The sequence below is a fragment of the Lutra lutra genome, chromosome 4 (assembly GCF_902655055.1).
Source record: "Lutra lutra chromosome 4, mLutLut1.2, whole genome shotgun sequence".
NCBI classification, from domain to species: Eukaryota; Metazoa; Chordata; class Mammalia; order Carnivora; family Mustelidae; genus Lutra; species Lutra lutra.
In genome coordinates, this window is record NC_062281.1 from 118,751,405 (window position 1) to 118,771,685 (window position 20,281).

At 35.4% G+C, this 20,281-nt stretch overlaps 2 protein-coding genes across 3 annotated transcripts in view; one reads left to right on the forward strand and one right to left on the reverse strand.

Moving 5' to 3' along the window:
• The window catches only part of GLMN (glomulin, FKBP associated protein), a 41,807-nt gene extending 29,586 nt beyond the window's left edge, over positions 1 to 12,221 (forward strand). The window contains exons 12-19 of one of the 2 annotated variants that reach the window (XM_047725068.1): positions 648 to 689; positions 1,140 to 1,213; positions 2,408 to 2,492; positions 2,978 to 3,087; positions 3,797 to 3,860; positions 11,161 to 11,284; positions 11,887 to 11,969; positions 12,071 to 12,221. In XM_047725068.1, the coding sequence (XP_047581024.1) occupies positions 648 to 689; positions 1,140 to 1,213; positions 2,408 to 2,492; positions 2,978 to 3,087; positions 3,797 to 3,860; positions 11,161 to 11,284; positions 11,887 to 11,969; positions 12,071 to 12,187 (699 nt within the window). In that variant the 3' untranslated portion in view covers positions 12,188 to 12,221. Of the gene's footprint in view, positions 1 to 647; positions 690 to 1,139; positions 1,214 to 2,407; positions 2,493 to 2,977; positions 3,088 to 3,796; positions 3,861 to 11,160; positions 11,285 to 11,886; positions 11,970 to 12,070 lie in introns of those variants that run through there. The other variant, XR_007126538.1, reaches the window with a different exon arrangement.
• Positions 12,222 to 13,042: 821 nt separating this feature from the next.
• Positions 13,043 to 20,281, reverse strand: part of C4H1orf146 (chromosome 4 C1orf146 homolog) — a 47,231-nt gene continuing 39,992 nt past the window's right edge. Inside the window, exons 3-6 of the mRNA XM_047725070.1 lie at positions 16,402 to 16,495; positions 14,377 to 14,545; positions 13,918 to 13,996; positions 13,043 to 13,223 (exon numbers count right to left, since the gene is read on the reverse strand). Of these exons, the coding sequence (XP_047581026.1) occupies positions 13,089 to 13,223; positions 13,918 to 13,996; positions 14,377 to 14,545; positions 16,402 to 16,495 (477 nt within the window). The 3' untranslated portion in view covers positions 13,043 to 13,088. The remainder of the gene's footprint in view (positions 13,224 to 13,917; positions 13,997 to 14,376; positions 14,546 to 16,401; positions 16,496 to 20,281) is intronic.

The following is a 20,281-nucleotide window of genomic DNA, read 5'->3' on the forward strand; positions in this document are numbered from 1 at the left end:
TTGTAACACCCCACTCAGTTTTAATTACAAAATGGATCGAACTTAGCTTCCTTTGATGTAACAGTGGAATGAAAGGGTCAGGGAGGGGCACCTGGGTGCTCAGTTGGCTTTTAGCTCAGGTCATAAACTCAGGCTCCTAGGATGGATCCCCACATCTGGCTTCCTGCTCAGTGTGGAGTCTGCTTGTCCCTGTCCTTCTGCTCCCATCCCCAACCTCTGCCTCAAGCCATGTTCCTCTCTCTCTCCCTTCAAATAAATAAAATCGTAAAAAAAAAAAAAAGAAGAAGAAGAAGAAAGAGGCTCAGGGAAAAATTTACATAATTTTTATTTTTCTTAAGATTTATTTATTTATTTATTTGACAGACAGGGATCACAAGTAGGCAGAGAGGCAGGCAGAGAGAGAGGAAGGGAAGCAGGCTCCCTGCCTAGCAGAGAGCCCGATGGGGGGTTCAATTCCAGGACCCTGGGATCATGACCAGAGCCGAAGGCAGAGGCTTTAACCCACTGAGCCACCCAGGTGCCCCAAATTTACTTAATTTTTAAATCTCCTATCTTCACTTAAAAAATTTTAGTATCCACCATTGATACTATAGTTGCCTATTGTCAGTATAATCTATTAACATCTGAATTTTATTTCTTATTTCCAGGGCTTAGTCAAAGTAATGACACTTTGCCCCATTGAGACACTGGTATGTAAATGTTTTGGGACTAAATAATAATGAATTACAGTGAGCAAATTTAATGAATAATTTATAATTGACTCTTAAGCACAGGGATTAGGGATGCTAACCTCCAGCACAGTCAAAAAGCCACATAAAACTTTTGACTCCCTAAAGACTTAACTACTAGTAGCCTCCTATTGACCAGAAACCTTACTGATAACAAAATAGTTGATTAACATACAGTTTGTCTTTTAGATGTATTGTATACTATATACATATAATAAAGTAAGCTAGAAAAAAGAAAATGTTAAGAACATTAAAAGAAAGAAAACCACAAGGAAAAAACATCTACACTACTATACTGTATCTGTTGAAAAAAATCCACTTATAAGTGGACCTGCACATTTCAAACTCCTGGTATTCAAGAGTCAACTATAATCTTCACCTTATGTAACAATATTATTTGTTTTATTTTAGAGAAAAAAGAGTTTAGCTATGCTTCAACTGTATATTAACAAGTTGGATTCACAAGGCAAATATACGTTATTTAGGTAGGTATCAAGAATGATTGTCAAGTGTGTAGCTGATTAAACACTGAATTAATGCTATTTAATTATTCCAGGTTATAGTAATTAAGTATGTTTTACATTTAAGTCAACTCTATTTGGAAGCCTTATTATAATTCTCTTATCCCTATAGGTAGAGAAGAGTTAGTCAAATATTATGGATACATATTGTATGAATAATAGTATTTCATTTTAACTAATTAAAATATTCTAAAGTTAAAAAACTAGAGAGAGATTACATAAGAGATTGATAAGGCTCCTGCTAGAACTTTACATGTCCATAATCTCCATTATTCACTGTTGAAATCAATTGCTCTGGAGTTATAACTTTGATAGGCTATTTACTGTAAGTTAATAGAGTTTATTAATAGTGCTATTTAAGGGGGAAAAGATTCTAGCAACTTTCTGAGTTAAAGAGCAGATCTTTGTGTAAAGCAAATGCAGACTTTATGCATCACACAGTCTCTGTTACAACTATTCAACTTTGTCTTTGTAGTAGGGGGGTGGATGTGTTCCAATAAAACAAAACAGGCACCAGGCTGAATTTGGCCTGCAGACCTAGTTTGTTGACACACCTGGTAGTAAATAAAAATGAGTTAAAAATAGATTTGGGCAACGTGCCAAGAACTCTTTTTTAAGGATTGGCCAATATTAGCACGCTTGATCCCATCTTCACTTCTATTAATAAGACTTAGACCAGGTTTATGAAATTTTAATTTGATACTTAGGTCTCATACCAGCTTTCCTGTTCTTATCTACCTGTATTCCTACCAGGAGATCCCCCTTTCTTAAGCCAGTCAAACTGAGTTTCCTTTTATTGTAATTAAGTTAGTCTAACAAGACTAATCTACTTTCACAGGGAATAACTTGGGGGAGTTTTTAGGCTATTTTACTAGTGTCCATTTTTGCCATGTCAAATCATTGCAACTATATGCACAAAAGATTCACATTTGGTTTAATAGAAATTTATTGTTGGAAATCTCCAGTTAAAATAAAATTTGCTGGTTAGAGCAAGAACCACAAGTGACTTGGTAATTGGTTGATCACCTTGCTGTCTTCACTGTTTGTTTTATTTCTAGAAATAACACATGGCCCATTTGAATTTGTAAAATTTTCATCATCATTTAAGTATAATGCAGTTGAAGATAAATTCAAATGTATTAAAATTTTGCTTTTAAGGTGCTTATTGAATACAAGTAATCATTCAGGTGTGGAGGCTTTCATTATTCAGAATATCAAAAATCAAATTGATGTGTCATTAAAGGTAAGAGCATAGCTAAGGTGTTCATTATCTTTTTTACTTTGTAGGCTATATTGATTCATTTGTAGAATACATTAATGTGGACTTTTTCCTATGGACTTTTTCTGTATGTATTAGGGCATATTTTTTCACTATTTCTATTTTTTAAAAACCTGGATTTTGAAATTTTGTTAACTGTATATTGAAGTAGTATTAATTCTTTGAGCTGAGACTATGACTTCATTTCACTCTATACTTCTGAAGTATTATTGGAAATTTAAGTCTACTCTGTTTATGAATAGTAATTCTATACTGAAAACAGAGTGTTTCAGTGCTTTCAAACTGGCATCTTGTTTCTAGTGTCTAGAAAAGTGTGAAAGAATGGAAATGAAAGGTTAAAAAGTATTTTTTAAATGTGTAATTTTTTTTTATAGTATGAAGGTATTAGAAGAACATGAGTTAATCACTATTATTTAAAACCCTTCCCAATTTTTATTTTGCTTTTTCAGAGAACACATAACAACAAATGGTTTACAGGCCCACAGCTGATTTCACTTCTAGATTTGGTACTCTTTCTCCCAGAGGGTGCTGAAACAGATTTACTCCAAAACTCAGATAGGTAAGGTAACCATTACTAAGGTTCACATAGTAAATTCACAATAAAATGTGAAACCCCTGCTTAGTGAACCTAAACAAATAAGATGTATTTTCCTGTTACTTTATGAACTATGGCTATTTCATAAAACTACATAAAGATTTTCACATTTAGGTAATCAGATGCTATGTAAAAACAAAATTAAAAATTCCTCTTTCCAAAAGTATGACTAACAGAATGATTTTATACCTGTGATGTGCCCTGCATATAATATACAAGTCATAGGGATTTGCAACTATAGCACTGGTGTCTAAAAACTAAGAATTTCATGTATATAACATTTGGTTTGGGTTTTATTGTTTTGTTTTCTAGGACATCTAATTTCACTTTAAGTAAATTTTACTTTCTTAACTTTTTACTAATTTTACTTTCAGTCTACTAGCATGGATGATGAGCAGTGGTTGTAAGCTTTTATAAAAGGAATCTTAAAATTCAGGCAGTAAGAGATGTTACCTTCAAGTATGAAAGATAACGATTTTCACAATTGCATTTTGTGAACTTGGAGAACAAGAGTGATAATTACTACTCCAAAAGATTTGTTAAGAGGAGTAATTTCTAATGGCAAACACAATTGTAAAAATATACCCTAAGTTTTAACTTATTTTATTCATTGAAATTGCTGATTATATAAAACTGTACTGTAAGTAACAGATTATATATTTTTAATTAACAGGATAATGGCTTCATTAAATTTATTGAGATATTTGGTTATCAAAGATAATGAAAAAGACAATCAAGTAAGTGAGTTTTTTTTAAAAAACAAAACAGTATATTCAAAGTGCACAAGCCAGTATTTAATATCTTACCCAGCTACAAAGGCTAGGAGAAGTACCAGCAGTTATTCTAAAACCTGAACTCCCAGGAGCCCTTACCACCCACACCCAGCTTCCCTTTCCTTTTCTTATTGAACCTCTGCCATCTTGCTGCAAGCGTTGTATGTAGATATGTTGGATATATTAGATATACATAGATTAATGCAGGTCCTGAGTTAACTAAATTTTTGGAGTGTGCATATATTTGGGTGTCTTTAATTGCCTCCACCTGTAAGTCATGATTTAAGTCTAAGCTGTCTAAAATAAAATCAGCTAATAATTTGGTATCCCCTCACCAGATATGACTAATTTGAAGCATTTTTAGCACTAAAACTGAAATCTGTTAATATCACCTTCTGGATAATGTGTAGGAAGTTTATTGTTTTTTCTTAATAGTGCATCATTAGAGGTATTCAGTGAAGACAAAACTATTTGAGGGATATTTGTCATACAGTAAAATTAGATTTGCTTTTTATCTTCTTTCTTTCTACCTATTTTCTATTCTAATAGTTGCTTTCCCATAATGCGTCATCTCTATTAACTATAACTGAATCACATATGTAGTTAATCTACTTTTTGGGTTTGTGTGTTTTTTTTTTTGTTTTTTTTTTTTTTTAAGAAAGTAATTTAAAAAATGATAGTATTTTTTCACGGGGCTTGAGCTTACCACCCTGAAGTCAAGCGGACCTGAGCTGAATCAGAAGTTGGGACACTTGACAGACTGAGGCACCCAGGAGCCCCTGACTTTTATATAAGGATGCCACAGAGCTTTTTTTTCCTTAAAGATTTTATTTATTTATTTCACAGATAGCGATCACAAGTAGTCAGACGGGGTGGTGGTGGGGGGAAGCAGGCTCCCTGCCGAGCAGAGAGCCCAATGTGGGGCTTGATCCTAGGACTCCGAGATATGACCTGAGCCAAAGGCAGAGGCTTAACCCACTGAGCCACCCAGGCACCCGATGCCAAAGAGCTTTTTAAAAGAAAATTTAATCATGATTTGGAATGAAAAGTTTATAAGAAAAGTAGTAGTTTCCTTTTGACTGAATTTAGTAGATTCAGTGAACTGACCTCCTGTTTATCCCTCTTCAGTCAAAAATAGTTATTTGCTGCTATTGACTAGTGCTTATTCTTCCCCAGCATCTTACTGTGAAGCTTTTTAAACATACAACCAAGTTGAAGATAATTTTACAGTGATCCCTCACTGATTTAACCACCACCAAGATGCTACCATTAACATTTTAGTCTACTTTTATCATATATCCATCTTGCTACCTTCTGTTTACCAGTGTCTTATTTGTAAACTACTAAGAGCATACTTTCCCCTAAATATTTCAGTAAACAGTTAAATATGTCTGTAGTTAGAATTTCTGAGATAAAATTTACATGAAATGCATAGATTTTAAGTGTGTATCTCTGAGTTTCAAAAATGGATAGATCTGTTATCCAAATCTTTATCAAATACAAAACATTGGTAATCTGTGTCCTTTTCAACTTATTTTTTAATATTTTAGATAATGTAGGCATTGAAAGGATCTTTAACTTGCACAAGGGCACATACCTAGTAAGTGGTAGAGATAGCTATGACTTTAGGCAATGGCCAGAACCTTTGAATCACAAAGTATATCCTGACTCCTAAAGGAGCTTCTGGTAAAAAATAGAAAAGATGGTAAGTGAAATTCAACAACAGTGGAGGCCCTGAGGCTTTAGGAAGGTGTCCTTGGAGTAAGATATGAGTTTACCTTTTTAGTAATCTGGAAAGGCTGTACCTATAAGTGATCTGATTTGCCTGACAGAGAGAAAAAGAATCTTTTGATTAAGAGTGATTAATTTATTAGGTAAGGAACACAGTATGCTACAGAGGCAGCAAATGGGACTCTGCCCAGAGAGGGAAGGCAGAGCAGTTAAGGATTGTGGAATATCTCCTATTATATCCACAGATGCCTCACTTACATTTGGCTCAAATGTTGTATGGTAAAGAAAAGGATATAACCAGTTTATAAGATCATTTTCTTATTTAATGGTTTAAAAAAATTTCTTAGGGAGGTGCCTGGGTGGCTCAGTCTGTTGAGCGTCTGTCTTCAGCTCAGGTGATGATCCCAGGATCCTGGGATTGAGCCCCGAGTGTAGGGAGCCTACTTCTCCCACTCTCACCTGCTTGTGCTCTCTCACTCTCTTTCTCTCAAATAAATAAACTCTTCAAAAAAAAAATTTCTTGGGAATCAAATATTCCAAAGTATTACTATGCAAGTTACCGTTATGAATTCTTATACTGAGGAGATCAGGGGGAAAAATGAGTGCAAGATGGCAACCTGATATATTTGAGACATCTTAAGAACCTATTTGTTCATCACAGAAACATTTCTCCCAAGTGCAGTTTTAACAGGTCATACAGACAGATACATGAAAGGTAAATCTGTTTGCTATGGTTAATCAAAAAATGACAGTTTCTGAGTTTTATAAAGTTTGATTAAAGAAGAAACAAAATGATGCCCTAGTGAGGCTGAATTATGGGTAGTTTTATTCAAAGACTCCTACTAGTACTTTTGTTTAAGATTTGAGAGAGAGTGTGAGCCTGAGGGTGGGAGCACAAAGAGGGGCAAAAGGAGAGAGAGAGAATCTCCAGCCGATTCCTTGCTGAGGAGGGAGCCTGCCACAGGACCCTGAGATCATGACCTGAAATCAAGAATCAGATGCTCAGGGCACCTGGGTGGCTCAGGTGGTTAAACATCTGCCTTCAGCTCAGGTCGTGATCTTGGAGTCCTGGGATCCAGCGCTACATCGGGCTCCCAGCTCAGTGGGGAATCTGCTTCTCCCTCTGCTTCCTCCACAGTGCTCTCTCACTCACTTTCTCTCAAATAAATAAATTCTAAAAAAAAAAAAAAAAAAGTCAGATGCTCAGCCAAGTAAGCCAACAACCAGGCACCCTCTACCAGTACCTATTTTTGACCAGTTAAGCATGCTGAGAGGAGAACTAGTCAGATGAAAAGCTGAGAAGGAATCAGAAGGTATACAGGGAAATTAAGAACAGGATCATTTAAGTACAAAACAAAATGATTCATAATTGAATAATAATCAATTTCTTTTCCTGCTATTTTGGGTGGCTGTGAGCTGATTTAGTCTTTTCAAAAGTCATTTTCCTTTTCATCCTATTTCTCTTCATCCTATTATCTCTGCATAAGTTATAGGTACCTTCTCCCACACTTCAGCTTCACAAAACTGTTCTTGAACTTCCATCTGTACTGGTAAAACCAACTTAGTTTTTATACCTAGTGTTCTGTTTGGTATCTTTATTTATCTTGATAAGTATCTTTAAATGTTAATTGTTTCCAATTATAGTAATTTATTCTAATACATAGCCCATAATAATTTTATCACTCACCTTCTATCCTATCTACTTACATACTTTCCCATCTGACTGCTTACCCATTTTTGCCCTAAATGATATCGTAGTATGTTGACTGAAGGGTCAAGGGAAGCCACGGGAGATTATAAAGGCCACAAGTATCAGGAATTTTTAAAAACTGAGTTATGTAATGTATGCAGATTTGCTTTTCATTTAGGAAAAAAACTATAATATCTGGCATATATATATACATGTATAAATAATTCTGTATCGTCCATATTTTGGGTTTTCATTTATTGAAACATATGCTTTGTATATTATTTGCAGAGCCAGATGACTTCAGTGATACACATTCCTTACTATTACAATATTAATAATGGAAACAATAGAAGTTCTGTAGCATTACTTCATAAATAAGAATCCTTTCCAAATAAGGAGGAGGGAAATTGGGTGTTATTCATTTCCTTCTTTTATTTCTTCATTATCATGATTGACTATCCTTTGCGAGGTCCCTGTCTGTTTTGGCAACAAATTTCATTAGGTTTCAGAATTACTTAGTCTTCCTTTTTTTTTTTTTTTAAGATTTTATTTATTTGACAGAGCGAGAGAGATCACAAGTAGGCAGAGAGGCAGGCAGGTGAGGGGGTGTGGCAAGCAGATCCCCGCTGAGCAGAGACCCGATGCGGGGCTTGATCCCAGGCAAGGGCAGAGGCTTAACCCACAGAGCCACCCAGGCGCCCCTAGTCTTCCTTTTTTTGAGACAGGCTTCAGTGGTGTATTTTGAATTATATAGGTAAGCTTTAAAACTGAAAAAACTTTCATTACTACATAAGTGATTCTACTTGGGAAAAATTAAAAGCAAACATTTGTGAAAACTTCACATTTTTATTTTTATCCTTATAACTACTTTTTTTGATTCTTAAGTTAATTTTTCTAGACACTGAAGATAAATCTTAAAATGATTTTCTTTGTAGTATTTTTTAAATATCTAGTAAACTTATTATAAGAGAAAATTTATTTCCACAGCTTCTACACTCCTACATGCTTCTAAAATTATTACAGTTCATCATATGGAAGATTTGTAGAATTATGCTGAATAGAATGCACAACGGATTTTCTGTAACCTAATTTTGCCACAATTTTATTGCCTTATAAGTTTTAGGATTATGGGCCATATATTAAATTATTGTCATTAAAAACAACTAAGCTGGGGCGCCTGGGTGGCTCAGTGGGTTGGGCCGCTGCCTTCGGCTCGGGTCGTGGTCTCAGGGTCCTGGGATCGAGTCCCGCATCGGGCTCTCTGCTCAGCAGGGAGCCTGCTTCCCTCTCTCTCTCTCTCTCTCTCTCTGCCTGCCTCTCCATCTACTTGTGATCTCTCTGTCAAATAAATAAATAAAATCTTAAAAAAAAAAAAAACACAACTAAGCTCTTAGGTTGCCTGGGTGCCTCCGTCAGTCAAGCCTCCAACTCTTGGTTTTGGCTCAGGTCATAATCTAAGGGTCATGAGATCAAACCTCTCACTGGGCTCCATGCTCAGCACAGAGTCTCACTGAAATTCTCTCTCCCTCTCCTGCTCCTTCCCCCGCTTGCCTACTCTCTCTCACTCTCTTCTCTAAAATAAATAAACAAAATCTTTAAAAAACAAAAACAAGGGGCACCTGGGTGGATCAGTCAATTAAGCATCTGTCTTCAGCTCAGGTCATGATCTCAAAGTCCTAGGATTGAACCCTGAGTTAGGCTCCCTGCTGCTCAGGGGGGAGTCTGCTTCTCCTTCTGCCTGCTGTTCGCCCTCCTCCACTCATGCTGGCTCTCTCTTTCTCAAATAAATAAAATACTTATTTAGTAGCTATATCTGAATATTTAAAATGTGAATTAAAAACTTTTTTAATTAAAAATTCAGTTTCTCCAAGATGGGACTGGGGAGGGAGATAAACCATTAGAGACTCTTAATCTCAGGAAACAAACTGAGGGTTGTTGGGGGGTGGAGGGCAGGGAGAGGGTGGCTGGGTTATGGACATTACAGAGGGTATTTGCTATGGTGAGTGCTATGAATTGTGTAAGACTGATTCCAGACTTGTACCCCTGAAGCAAAAAATACATTATATGTTAATTAAATAAATAGATAAATTCATATCGTGAAAAAAAATTCGGTTTCTCATTGGCATTGGATATGGCCATTTTAGATCTTTGTAACTTCACATACATTCCTAATGAGAATCACCTGGGTATTTGTTCTTTTATGCATATAAATGCAAATTTCTGGGTTTAACCCTAAATCTACTCAGTCTTCAAGTAAAGCACAGAAATCTACATTTTTAACTAACACAGTGAAGTTTGAGAACCTCTATATAATTATGAATAAAATCTATTTTATGAGATGTTTGTATACAAGGTAAAAAATACTATTTTTTTTTTTTAAAGATTTTATTTATTTATTTGACAGAGAGAGATCACAAGTAGACAGAGAGGCAGGCAGAGAGAGAGAGAGAGAGGGAAGCAGGCTTCCTGCTGAGCAGAGAGCCCGATGTGGGACTCGATCCCAGGACCCTGAGACCATGACCTGAGCCGAAGGCAGCGGCTTAACCCACTGAGCCACCCAGGCGCCCCCAAAATACTAACTATTTAAAATTGAATAATTAAAAGTTGATTACAAAATAGGTTTTCAAGTGGTCCACTTCTAGTTAAGGATAATTGGGTTCCTAAGTTTCCCTTTTATTACCTAAGATATTTTCCTTTGTAAAGAGTACCTGGTAACTTAATAATACTACTGAATTTTCTCTTTCCTCTTCTGTCTCCTCCTTCTCTCTTCATCCCCAATTCTCTCTCCTTCTTTCCCTCTCCCCTACCTCCAGCGCCTCCCCTCCCATTTTCCTTTCTTCCTAATAATATTAAGACTTTATGACACTCGTCCTTTAAGTATATAGGAGGAAATAGTCTTGGAATAAAAGCTTAAAATATGGATGACAGAATAACCCTAAGCTGTTTTAGGTAAGATCTCTGTCTACATTGATCACCAGAAAGTTCATAACAAATTTGTGTTAGAAATATTTCCATCAGGGCGCCCGGGTGGCTCAATCAGTTAAGCGTCTGCCTTTGGCTCAGGTTGTGATGTCAGGGTCCTGGGATCAAGACCCACATTGAGCTCCCGGCTCAGCAGGGAGTCTGATTCCCCTTCTCCCTCTGTAATCTCTCTTGCTTTCTCTCTCTCTCAAATAAATAATATCTTAAAAAAAGGGGGGGGGGTTGCTGGGGTGGCTCAGTCAGTTAAGCAGTTGTCTTTGGCTCAGGTCATGATCCCAGGATCCTGGGATCAAGCCCTGCATTGGGCTCCTTGCTCAGGGAGAAGCCTGCTTCTCCCTCCTCTGTCTGCTGTTCCCCCTACTTATGCTTTCTCTGTCAAATAAATAAATAAAATCTTTAAAAAAAAAAAAAAAAGAAAAAAATGTTTCCATCAAGAGGGAAGGAAAGGAATCCTCTAAAACTAGATCTATGACAAGGATATCAATTGAAAGGTCATGAGTTGAAGGAATATATAATGTAGTCATAAATAGGGATGGTTTTTACAGGAAAATAAATGTCTCATTATATGGATTATTCTCAAATAATTTTCTCATGAATGAAACTTGTAAGTTACAGATCTCAAAATTAGGAGCTGTCCAAATGGTGTATTAATGAGTACACTGTCCAAAGTACATTTTTGTTTTTATTGGTATTCACATAAAATAACCAGATGTAATGAATATATTAAACAGGAAACTATCTTGAAAGGCAAGATCAGATTTTATTTTTGTTTCTCTAACTCTTAACATGGGTTTAATAATAGTAGGCAATCAAGAAACGTTGAGCCAAAAAACTAATTCTTTCATTAATTCTTCTGAATAGACTGGATTATGGACAGAACTTGGAAAGATTGAGAATAATTTCTTAAAGCCACTCCATACAGGACTTAATATGTCAAAAGCACATTATGAAGCAGAAATTAAAAACAGCCAAGAAAATAGCCAAGGTTGGTAATGTGCAATTTTATTTTTGGTTAGGTCTAGAAATTAGTCAACTTTTAGAACTGTTAGTTATATTCAAAATAAAGAACTTTTTTTTATCTCATACTTGTTTATTTTCTAATGAACAAGGAAACATGACAGCTAAGTTATTTTATTTATAATTAAAATTATTTTTAGCAGATCTGTAAGCCAGTTAACACTGAAATTAGGTTAACAAAGATTTAAACCAAATTGAAGCATATTCTGGTTTAAAACCAGATTAAAATCAAATTCTGATTAAGAATCTAATTATACTACAAGTATTTCTGTTTGGATATTACACTAACTTGGGTATGGCTCTCTCCATCCTCACCCTCAAGTAAATTGGTGCAAATTACAAAAAAGAATCTTAGATCCAGAATTACTTTTTTAAATCAGCAAACAATTCTATAATAATCTTTTGCTCTTTTCTGTATAGCTAGGGGGTATTTCTTAAAGGCATTACTAGAAATTTTTTTTAACTGTAATGGGTATAATAATGAAAGTAGCTTATAAATTCATTATTGAAATCTGGGAGTTGTTTTTAATGGTTAAATGTGACACCTGATTTCTTTTTCTTCTCTTACAGAAGTCCAAAAGTCTAAAGATCTTTGTTCTGTAACTGTAGGTGGAGAAGAGATCCCTAATATGCCTCCTGAAATGCAGCTTAAGGTAGATCTGAAATTTTCTAAGCTATATCCAGCTGAAGACTTTTGTTTTTTTTTGCTCTAACAGCAACTTTAATATAATACTAATTTCCCTTGGCACTGTAGGTCCTACATTCAGCTCTTTTCACATTTGATTTGATTGAAAGTGTTCTGGCTCGAGTAGAAGAACTCATTGAAATAAAAACAAAGTCTACCCCTGAAGAAAATATTGGGATAAAGTGAAACCTCCATTTCCTAAATAAAAACTAGTAAAATACTTTATTTTCCATTATGATTATTTAATACCTTTATAAAGACTTTTCTGTAAAGTACTGCTAGAAAAATAAATGTAGCTTTTCTCATTTACTGGTTTCTGTGATGACACATATTGGATCAGTAGTAGTCTTTGGTTTTAAAAAGATAATTTACATGGTAAATAATGCCCATGTATGTATTCTGAATCCTACTTAGTTGAAAATCTAATACAAACTGATAATATTCTATTATAATCTCATAAAATATAGTTGTATTGCCTTCCTTCATATAGTTGTAGTGAGTTTATAAATACATTTTACACTTTATGTTCCAATTAGATGCTTTCTTATACTTCAGAATTCCTGGTGTCAAATAGGAATATCATACCATTGTAAAAGTGTACAGAGAGGTTTTCAATTAGGCCAGCTGGTTAACTTAATTTCCCTTTTTTTCCCTACCTCAGAAGTCTTATGGGGCACAGTTCCATCACCACCTGTCTAGCAGCAGTTATAATACGAACACATCTGCAAACATTAATTTTAGAAATACTGGCAGCCCTTGTGGAAAAGTTAAAAAGTGTACATGACTTTTCCTTTAGTTTAAGAGGCTAGTTAGAAAATGCTGTGTTTTTATTTTGTAGTAAATATTTTCCTTCCAACTTAACTTGTATCACCAAGAAACTGCATCTGAGTTTTATAATATGTATATGTGCCAATTTTTTCTAAACATTATTAAAGGAATTACTCAGCAAAACTGAAAATCATTTTTAATCATATATATATTTTATTCTTTTAAATTAAAAAAATCTTTAAATATATATTTGAACATTTTAATTTAACTGGTCTAATTATTTTAACATTCTTCCAAAAGAACTTTTGTAATTGCTATTCTAATTTGGGTTACATGAATCACTACTCAGTTTTAACTTCTGAAGTGTTTTCCAAACAGGACTTTGCTCAATGATGTAAGCCTCAGTTGTTATCATTCTATAGCAAATGCTATCTGTGTATGGTTTGGAGGCATTCTGTAAGAAGTTATAAACATGCAACATTATTTACAGAAATAAGTACTTTTTATATTAGGATCATTTTATAATAAGGGTCATATAAAAAACTTTCACTTACTCAACAAGTATCTAATCATCTTCTTTGTGCTAAATACTATGTGTGAGTTAATTATAAGTAATAGAAAAATGCTTGGTCTTTGTCTTTAAGGAATTTCAAACAAGCCAAAAGTAGAATACTTTAAGAACTGCTTTAATATGGAGATCTGTTCCAAGTATAAGAGTAAAAATCACCTAACTCTGCCTAGGGCACACTTCACAGGGAAGGACAAGCATGGAAAGAGAGTGGACAACTTGTGAAGATCATTCTATAAAATAGTATGTTGCACTTTGAAAGTTCTTGACTACAACCTGATCAATAATTATATTTTAGAATTTGAAGGAAGATTTAAGAAACCAGTAGGGCCAATGCAGTGTATATATGCCAAATGTTCTTTTGGCCTAATGTTAGTCATTCTTGGAGTGGCTACTGGAAGTGAATTGAGAAGAAAGGCTGAGTTCATGCTTCAAAGAGCTGCACTGCATGCTGGAAGAGCAACTTCTGTGAGGGGAAAAGAAGCAGAATAATAATTCTGCTCAAGAGGGTGTGCATTTTGAAGTCAGAAACCCTAAAATCTATGAGTGCTATATTTGCATCATTTTCCTAGTGACTCACCTTAGCCATAGTGCACATAAGATTAATAGCATTTACTGTGTTGTGTACTGGAAGTATCCGTAAGTTACTACCCAGGAATCTGAAAAATAATTCATAAATTAAATAGATCATATAACTTACACAGACATCTGTTAAGCAGAAAGGAGACAGAAACCTTACTGTCTGTCATGCCCTGCCCTATTCCACAGAGGATATGATACGGCTTTATACCCAGAATTTAAGAGACTAAATAGTGTTCACTTTTGTTTTGGTGTTGTAGGAAAATCTCAGAAATCAGCATGAACTCAAACTTGTCACCCTGATTCCCGGAATAGACATTAAACCTGAATTTATTAAATATGACAAGTTAACATTATAGTGTCTATCTTTTAGCAAAACAACTCACCTACTTGAAAAGGATTAAGAACTAAAGTAAATACATGTGATTTAAGAAAAGTCTATAGTACTATTCTTCTGTACCTCTGCTGAATCCTGAACATCAGTTTCCATTCCTCAGGCCCATGGAGGGCAGCAGACAGAACCAAAAAACTCTTTTGGTGAATATTAATAAACTTCTCAATTTTGGCTAGAAATATTTCTTCAGCTGATATAAAGCATTCTTTAGCATCCATCAATAAAAATGCAAGCCCTAGGGAAGGTGAGCATAATATAAAACATCACTTTGTTGTAATAAGCAAATTTTTTTGTAAACTCTGTAGAATCAACAAAAGTGGCTATAATACAGCTCTAAATGTCAGGACCCAAATGTAAGGAACAGAATTTGTTATAACAAAATTCTTATACTACAAAATGATTTAGGTAATTCTTTGAAATGCTTTATATAAAAGTATGACATGCTAGAGGAAACAACTTTGGTCAGTAACAATTTTCAAATTAAGGAACTTAACAATGAAAGTAATGCCTAATTTTGTTAAAAGTTGGTTTTTTTTGTGTATGTTATAATGACTTTTTTAAAAACTGGAAATCAAAATCTTAAACCTTCAACTATTTCTTAGAGAAACCTTTGTAGAGAACATTATTATTAAATTAAAACACTCTGTAAGCAGATAATCTCGGATTTTTTTTTAAGATTTTATTTATCTGTCAGAGAGAGTATAAGCAGGTGGAAAGGCAGGGAGCAGCAGACTCCCTGCTGAGCCAAGGAACCCGATTTGAGACTCAATCCCAGGACCCTGGGATCCTGACCTGAGCCAAAAGCAGATGCTTAAAAGCTTAACCAACTGAGCAACCCAGGCATCCCATAATCTAGGATTTCTGAAATAATATCAGGCCTGTAAGAAAAGTCCTGAAGGAATATTTGATCTAATTATAGCTCTTTAAAGAAGGCAATCTGAGTAAAGTGATTATATTATTATATGCTAATTGAATGAACCTGGGCAGTTTATATAAACCTTCCTGAACCTAAGTTCTCCCATCTATAAGAATGTAATAATAATTCTTTCATAGGTTTATTGAGAAGATTAAATAAGATACTATATATAAGTGGACAAGGGACACAGGAGTTATTCAAAAACATTTCACTTCTCCCTAGAGGGCTCTCTATTCAACCAGGAAGGATGAGTTTGAAGTCGGATCACTTTAAGCCTATAGTTTTATTTCTAGAAGATTTTGAAATCTGCCTATCTTCCAAAGTTTCTGCTAAAGTTACCATTCTATCTGCAACCCTCCTGGTAAAATACTTCCACTTCTTTTATCACTTTAGTCATTTCCCTACCACAAACCTGTGCTCTGTGCTGCTCCCTTCCCATCACCCTAGCCTTCTCATATCCTAATCTAATTCCTTCCTGTATTTTACCCATGGCCCTGTATTTTACGATTTTATGATTTGAGGAATTTCTATTTGTCTCTATTTGAGTTTGGTTTTTTTTTTTTTTTGTATTTGTTTCCATTATATTCAGCAAACTCTTGTACAAAATCCTGAAAAAACGTTCTCCTATATTATTTTTATATATAGCTTTTGACCAATGTTGTGATGTTGGCTTCCTTGTTAATACTGGTAACACTTTAAGTACTGACTGTTGGAGAGATGGCTTTGTTCTACTTGCATCTTAGTTCCAAAGTATGTTGTTTTTGCTGTCCTCTGCCAGATTACACTGGTTCAGCTTTAGTTTTCCATTTGTTTAAAGAGGGAACGGGAGGGGGAGAGAGAGAGAGGGAGTCTTAAGCAGGCTCCCTGCCTAGCACAGAGCCCAAGGCAGTGCTTGATCTCACAACCCTAAGATCATGACCTGAAGCAAAAGCAAGAGTTGGATGCTTAACTGACTGAGCCACCCAGGTGCCCCCAATTATAATCTAAACAGAAATGTATGTTGTGGTTGGCCACATGGACTACTTTTGCAGTAGTAATGGAGTATTATACATTTACTTCTCCCAAAAGATAATACCTTAAACTTATTACCTGGTTATTGAACTACAACTATTAGAATTTATACTCATGTATTTTATAAGAGGCTTAAATCAAGATAGTTAACAAAAACACCATACCAGAAAGAGAAAAGATAATTGATCCATTTTCCACTGAATCTGAGTACCGAATCTTGTGGCTTCGATTTTCTAGGGCAGTTGCAACTTCGTAACTCTAAAAAAAATTTTTTTTAGAAACACAAACTTAAGACATGCTTAGAATGATTTTATATTAAAGCTAATGAAAAAATTAAGTTTAAGAGCTTCTTTTATAACCACTTAAATATTTGTTCATCAAAGGAGACAGTAAATTGGCTCTCTGGTGAAAAAAACACTTGAAGCAAAAATAATTTGGTTCTACTGAAACACTGTGTCTGGAAATGAACTGTGCGAATCCAAGGACAATATTAAAGAACTATAAGAGAATAAATGCAAACTTTGTTAAAAAACAACTTGGAGGGGCGCCTGGGTGGCTCAGTGGGTTAAGCCGTTGCCTTCAGCTCAGGTCATGATCTCAGGGTCCTGGGATCAAGTCCCGCATCGGGCTCTCTGCTCAGCAGGGAGCCTGCTTCCCTCTCTCTCTCTCTGCCTGCCTCTCCGTCTACTTGTGATCTCTCTCTGTCAAATAAATAAATAAAATCTTAAAAAAAAAAAAATTTAAAAAACAACTTGGGAGATAGATTCTGACATGCATTAATGTAAATTGGAAGGTGGGTGGTGGTGAGTTTTAGATGGTTCGCAATACCATTAAGTGCCAGACATATAGAATAACACAAGGAGACAACCAATTCATTTCTGTACATTACAGTTACTTTTATACTTTTTTTTAATTTTAAGATTTTATTAGATTTTTTTTGTCAGAGAGCACAAGCAGGGGGTGTGGCTAACAGAGGGAAAAGCAAACTCTCCACTGAGCAAGGAGCCTGAAGCAGTATGGGATCATGACCTGAGCTGAAGGCAGACACTTAACTGAGCAACCCAGGTGTCCCTAATTTTATACTTTTTAAAAATATGTATTTATTTTAGAGACAGAACACATGGGGTGGGGAGGGAGGTGGCCAGAGGGAGAGGGAGAGGATCTCGAACAGACTCCCTGGTAGCACAGAATCTGACATGGGCTCCATCTCACAACCCTGAGATCATGACCTGAGCTGAAACCAAGAGATGCCCAACTGACTGAGCCACCCTAAGCCTTAGACAAGACAGAAAACATGTGTAAACACAGCAACAAGGCTTATATTTTAAATGCCATTTTAAAAATCATCTCATTTCCGGGTGCCTGGGTGGCTCAGTTGGTTAAGTGACTGCTTTCAGCTCAAGTCATGATCCTGGGGTCCTGGGATCGAGTTCTGCATTGGGCTCCCTGTTCAGCCGGGAGCCTGCTTCTCCCTCTCCCTATGCCCCTCCCCCTGCTTGTACTCACCATCTTGCTCTCTGTCAAATAAACAAAATCTTAAAAAAAAATCATCTCATTTCCTATTCTACTCCATCTGAGTAATTACTCAGATCATTTTTTCCAAGCCACTAAGATAGACGTGGTTAATAGTGTTTCCTGATTGGTTATAACTCAAGCTTGCTGTTCTCCGAGTAGACAAAAATCCCTTAGGTACATTAATTGTATATTCTGCTTTAGAACATGTGTATTACAGGCTGGAATTTTAAGTATACAGGCTGGAATTATGTATGAGATATATGCTTCCTTTATATCCTAAGGAGAGCATTTTGTGCCAAACAGATCCTGACCTAGAGTACAACTATGGATCTCCCCATGAGTTTTCTTCTGCTGTTTTAAAATTATACATTGATTCCAGCAATGGCAGACTATGTAATTTAGGCCAAACCTCCTGCTGAGGCAACTAGAAAAGCTGGACAATTTTTTAAATCTGCTTGAATGCATCAGAGAGCTATCAGTATAGTGAAAAGTTCTAAGGTCAAAATCTACACAGAAATTCAGAGATATGAGACCAGCATTTAGGCCACCTTTTCCCTAAGGATATCTGCCAATACAGAAGGAGATGAGAGGCTGAACACAGCTTCTGACAAAAGTAGAACAGCTCTCACAGGGACTACAGCCTAGCTTCAAAGCATTTCAACCCCTGAAATTGTCTTTAGGTAATACTGTATTACTAGTGCTCCCAAGCACCTTGCAGAAGCACTCCCTAGAATAACCTTTCTCAATCAGGTTTCCTCATATGAACTACAAAGAAAATTATCTGAGTGACTGTTTTTTCAATTCTCACATAACTAGTACCATTCTAGTTGTAGTTCATTTATTACATACAACAGCTGCTTTAGGGCTTAGATTGCCAGATTTAGCAAATAAAAATAAAACCCAGTTGAATCTGAATTTCAGATAACATTTTTTTTAGTACAAGGATTTTCCATGCAATATTTGAGAGGTACTTCCTCTAATTTCATTGTTTACCTAAAACCCAAATGTTGTAACAAAAGGTTCTGTATTTTATGGGGCTTTAATTGTCCTGTAAAATTAAGACTTCTTAGGGGAATAGAACACTATTCTAGGCCTCAAATTATTTCTACAATTTTCAAATACAAATTCCAACACACAACCAAAAATAATCAGACATACCAAGAGACAAAATTACTTGAAAGAGAACTATGAGAAAATAGGCAATAGAAACAGGCTCACAGGGGATGTTACATAGAGTGAAGTTACATCAGATACATGCCTTAAAATAGTGATATTTACTATAAGTAGTTCAAGGAGATGAAAGACAAGATTGAGAATTTTGGCAAAAACCCCCACAAAGTATAAAAGGATATAACAGATGTCAAAGAGTCAGGAAAGCTTCATAAAATATGAGTGAAACATTAAAGTGGAAAGGAGTTTATTAAGCAGACAAGTGAAGGAAGAAGGCAAATGTGAGAAGACCATGGACAGAAAGAGTATAGGCAGAGGCATTCAGACCCAAAGTATGATTCTTATAAGTGTGTAAGGTGTACACAAGTCAGTTAATTTGGAGATGGTATTAGGGATAACTGCTGGCATATCCTAAGGATCCATGTATGCCATATTAATGAATTTCAAACATATTCTATCAGTAGCTACACCTGTGTTGAGTATATAGTAATGTAAAGGCTTGTCAAATCATTATGCTGTACAACTGGAAACTAATGTAATATTGTATGTCAACTATACTACAATTTAAAAATAGTAATAAATTTTTGGGGCACCTGGGTGGCTCAGTGGGTTAAAGCCTCTATCTTCGGCTCAGGTCATGATCTCAGGGTCCTAAGATCGAGCCCTGTGTCAGGCTCTCTGCTCAGCAGAGAGCCTGTCCTCCTCTCTCTGCCTACTTGTGGTCTCTATCAAATAAATAAATAAATCTTTTAAAAAATAGTAATAAATTTTTAAAAAATCATACTCTGGGGTGCCAACTAAAAGAATTATGATAAAAATAATAAAAGAAAATAATAAAGATAAAAATAGAAATACTGAATTAAGAAAAAAACAGCCAAGGAGCACCTGGGTGGCTCAGTCTATTAAGCATCTGCTTTCAGCTCAAGTCATGATACCTGGGTCCCGGGACCAAGCCCCACATTGGTCTCCCTGCTTGACAGGAAGCCTGCTTCTCCCTCTCCCACTCCCCCTGCTTGTGTTCCCTCTCTCGCTGTGTCTCTATCAAATAAAATCTAAAAAAAAAAAACAAAAAAAAAAAAAACAAAAAAAAACCCAGCCAAACTCAAGAGTTAATTTTTCAAAATAACCAGGAGCTAAGACCAGATTTTCCAAAGCATATTTCATGGAATATTAGTCCCATGAAATATTAAAAGATATTCCTTGTATTCAAATAATATTGGGAAACACTGAATATTATTTTGTCTCCTTTTGAGGATTTACCATGCATTTAGGCATATGAAAGGCTGTTAAGAGTAGTGCAGTAAAAAAAAAAAAAAACTTGTAAAAATTTGTTCATACAAGCATTCCAAATATAATCTA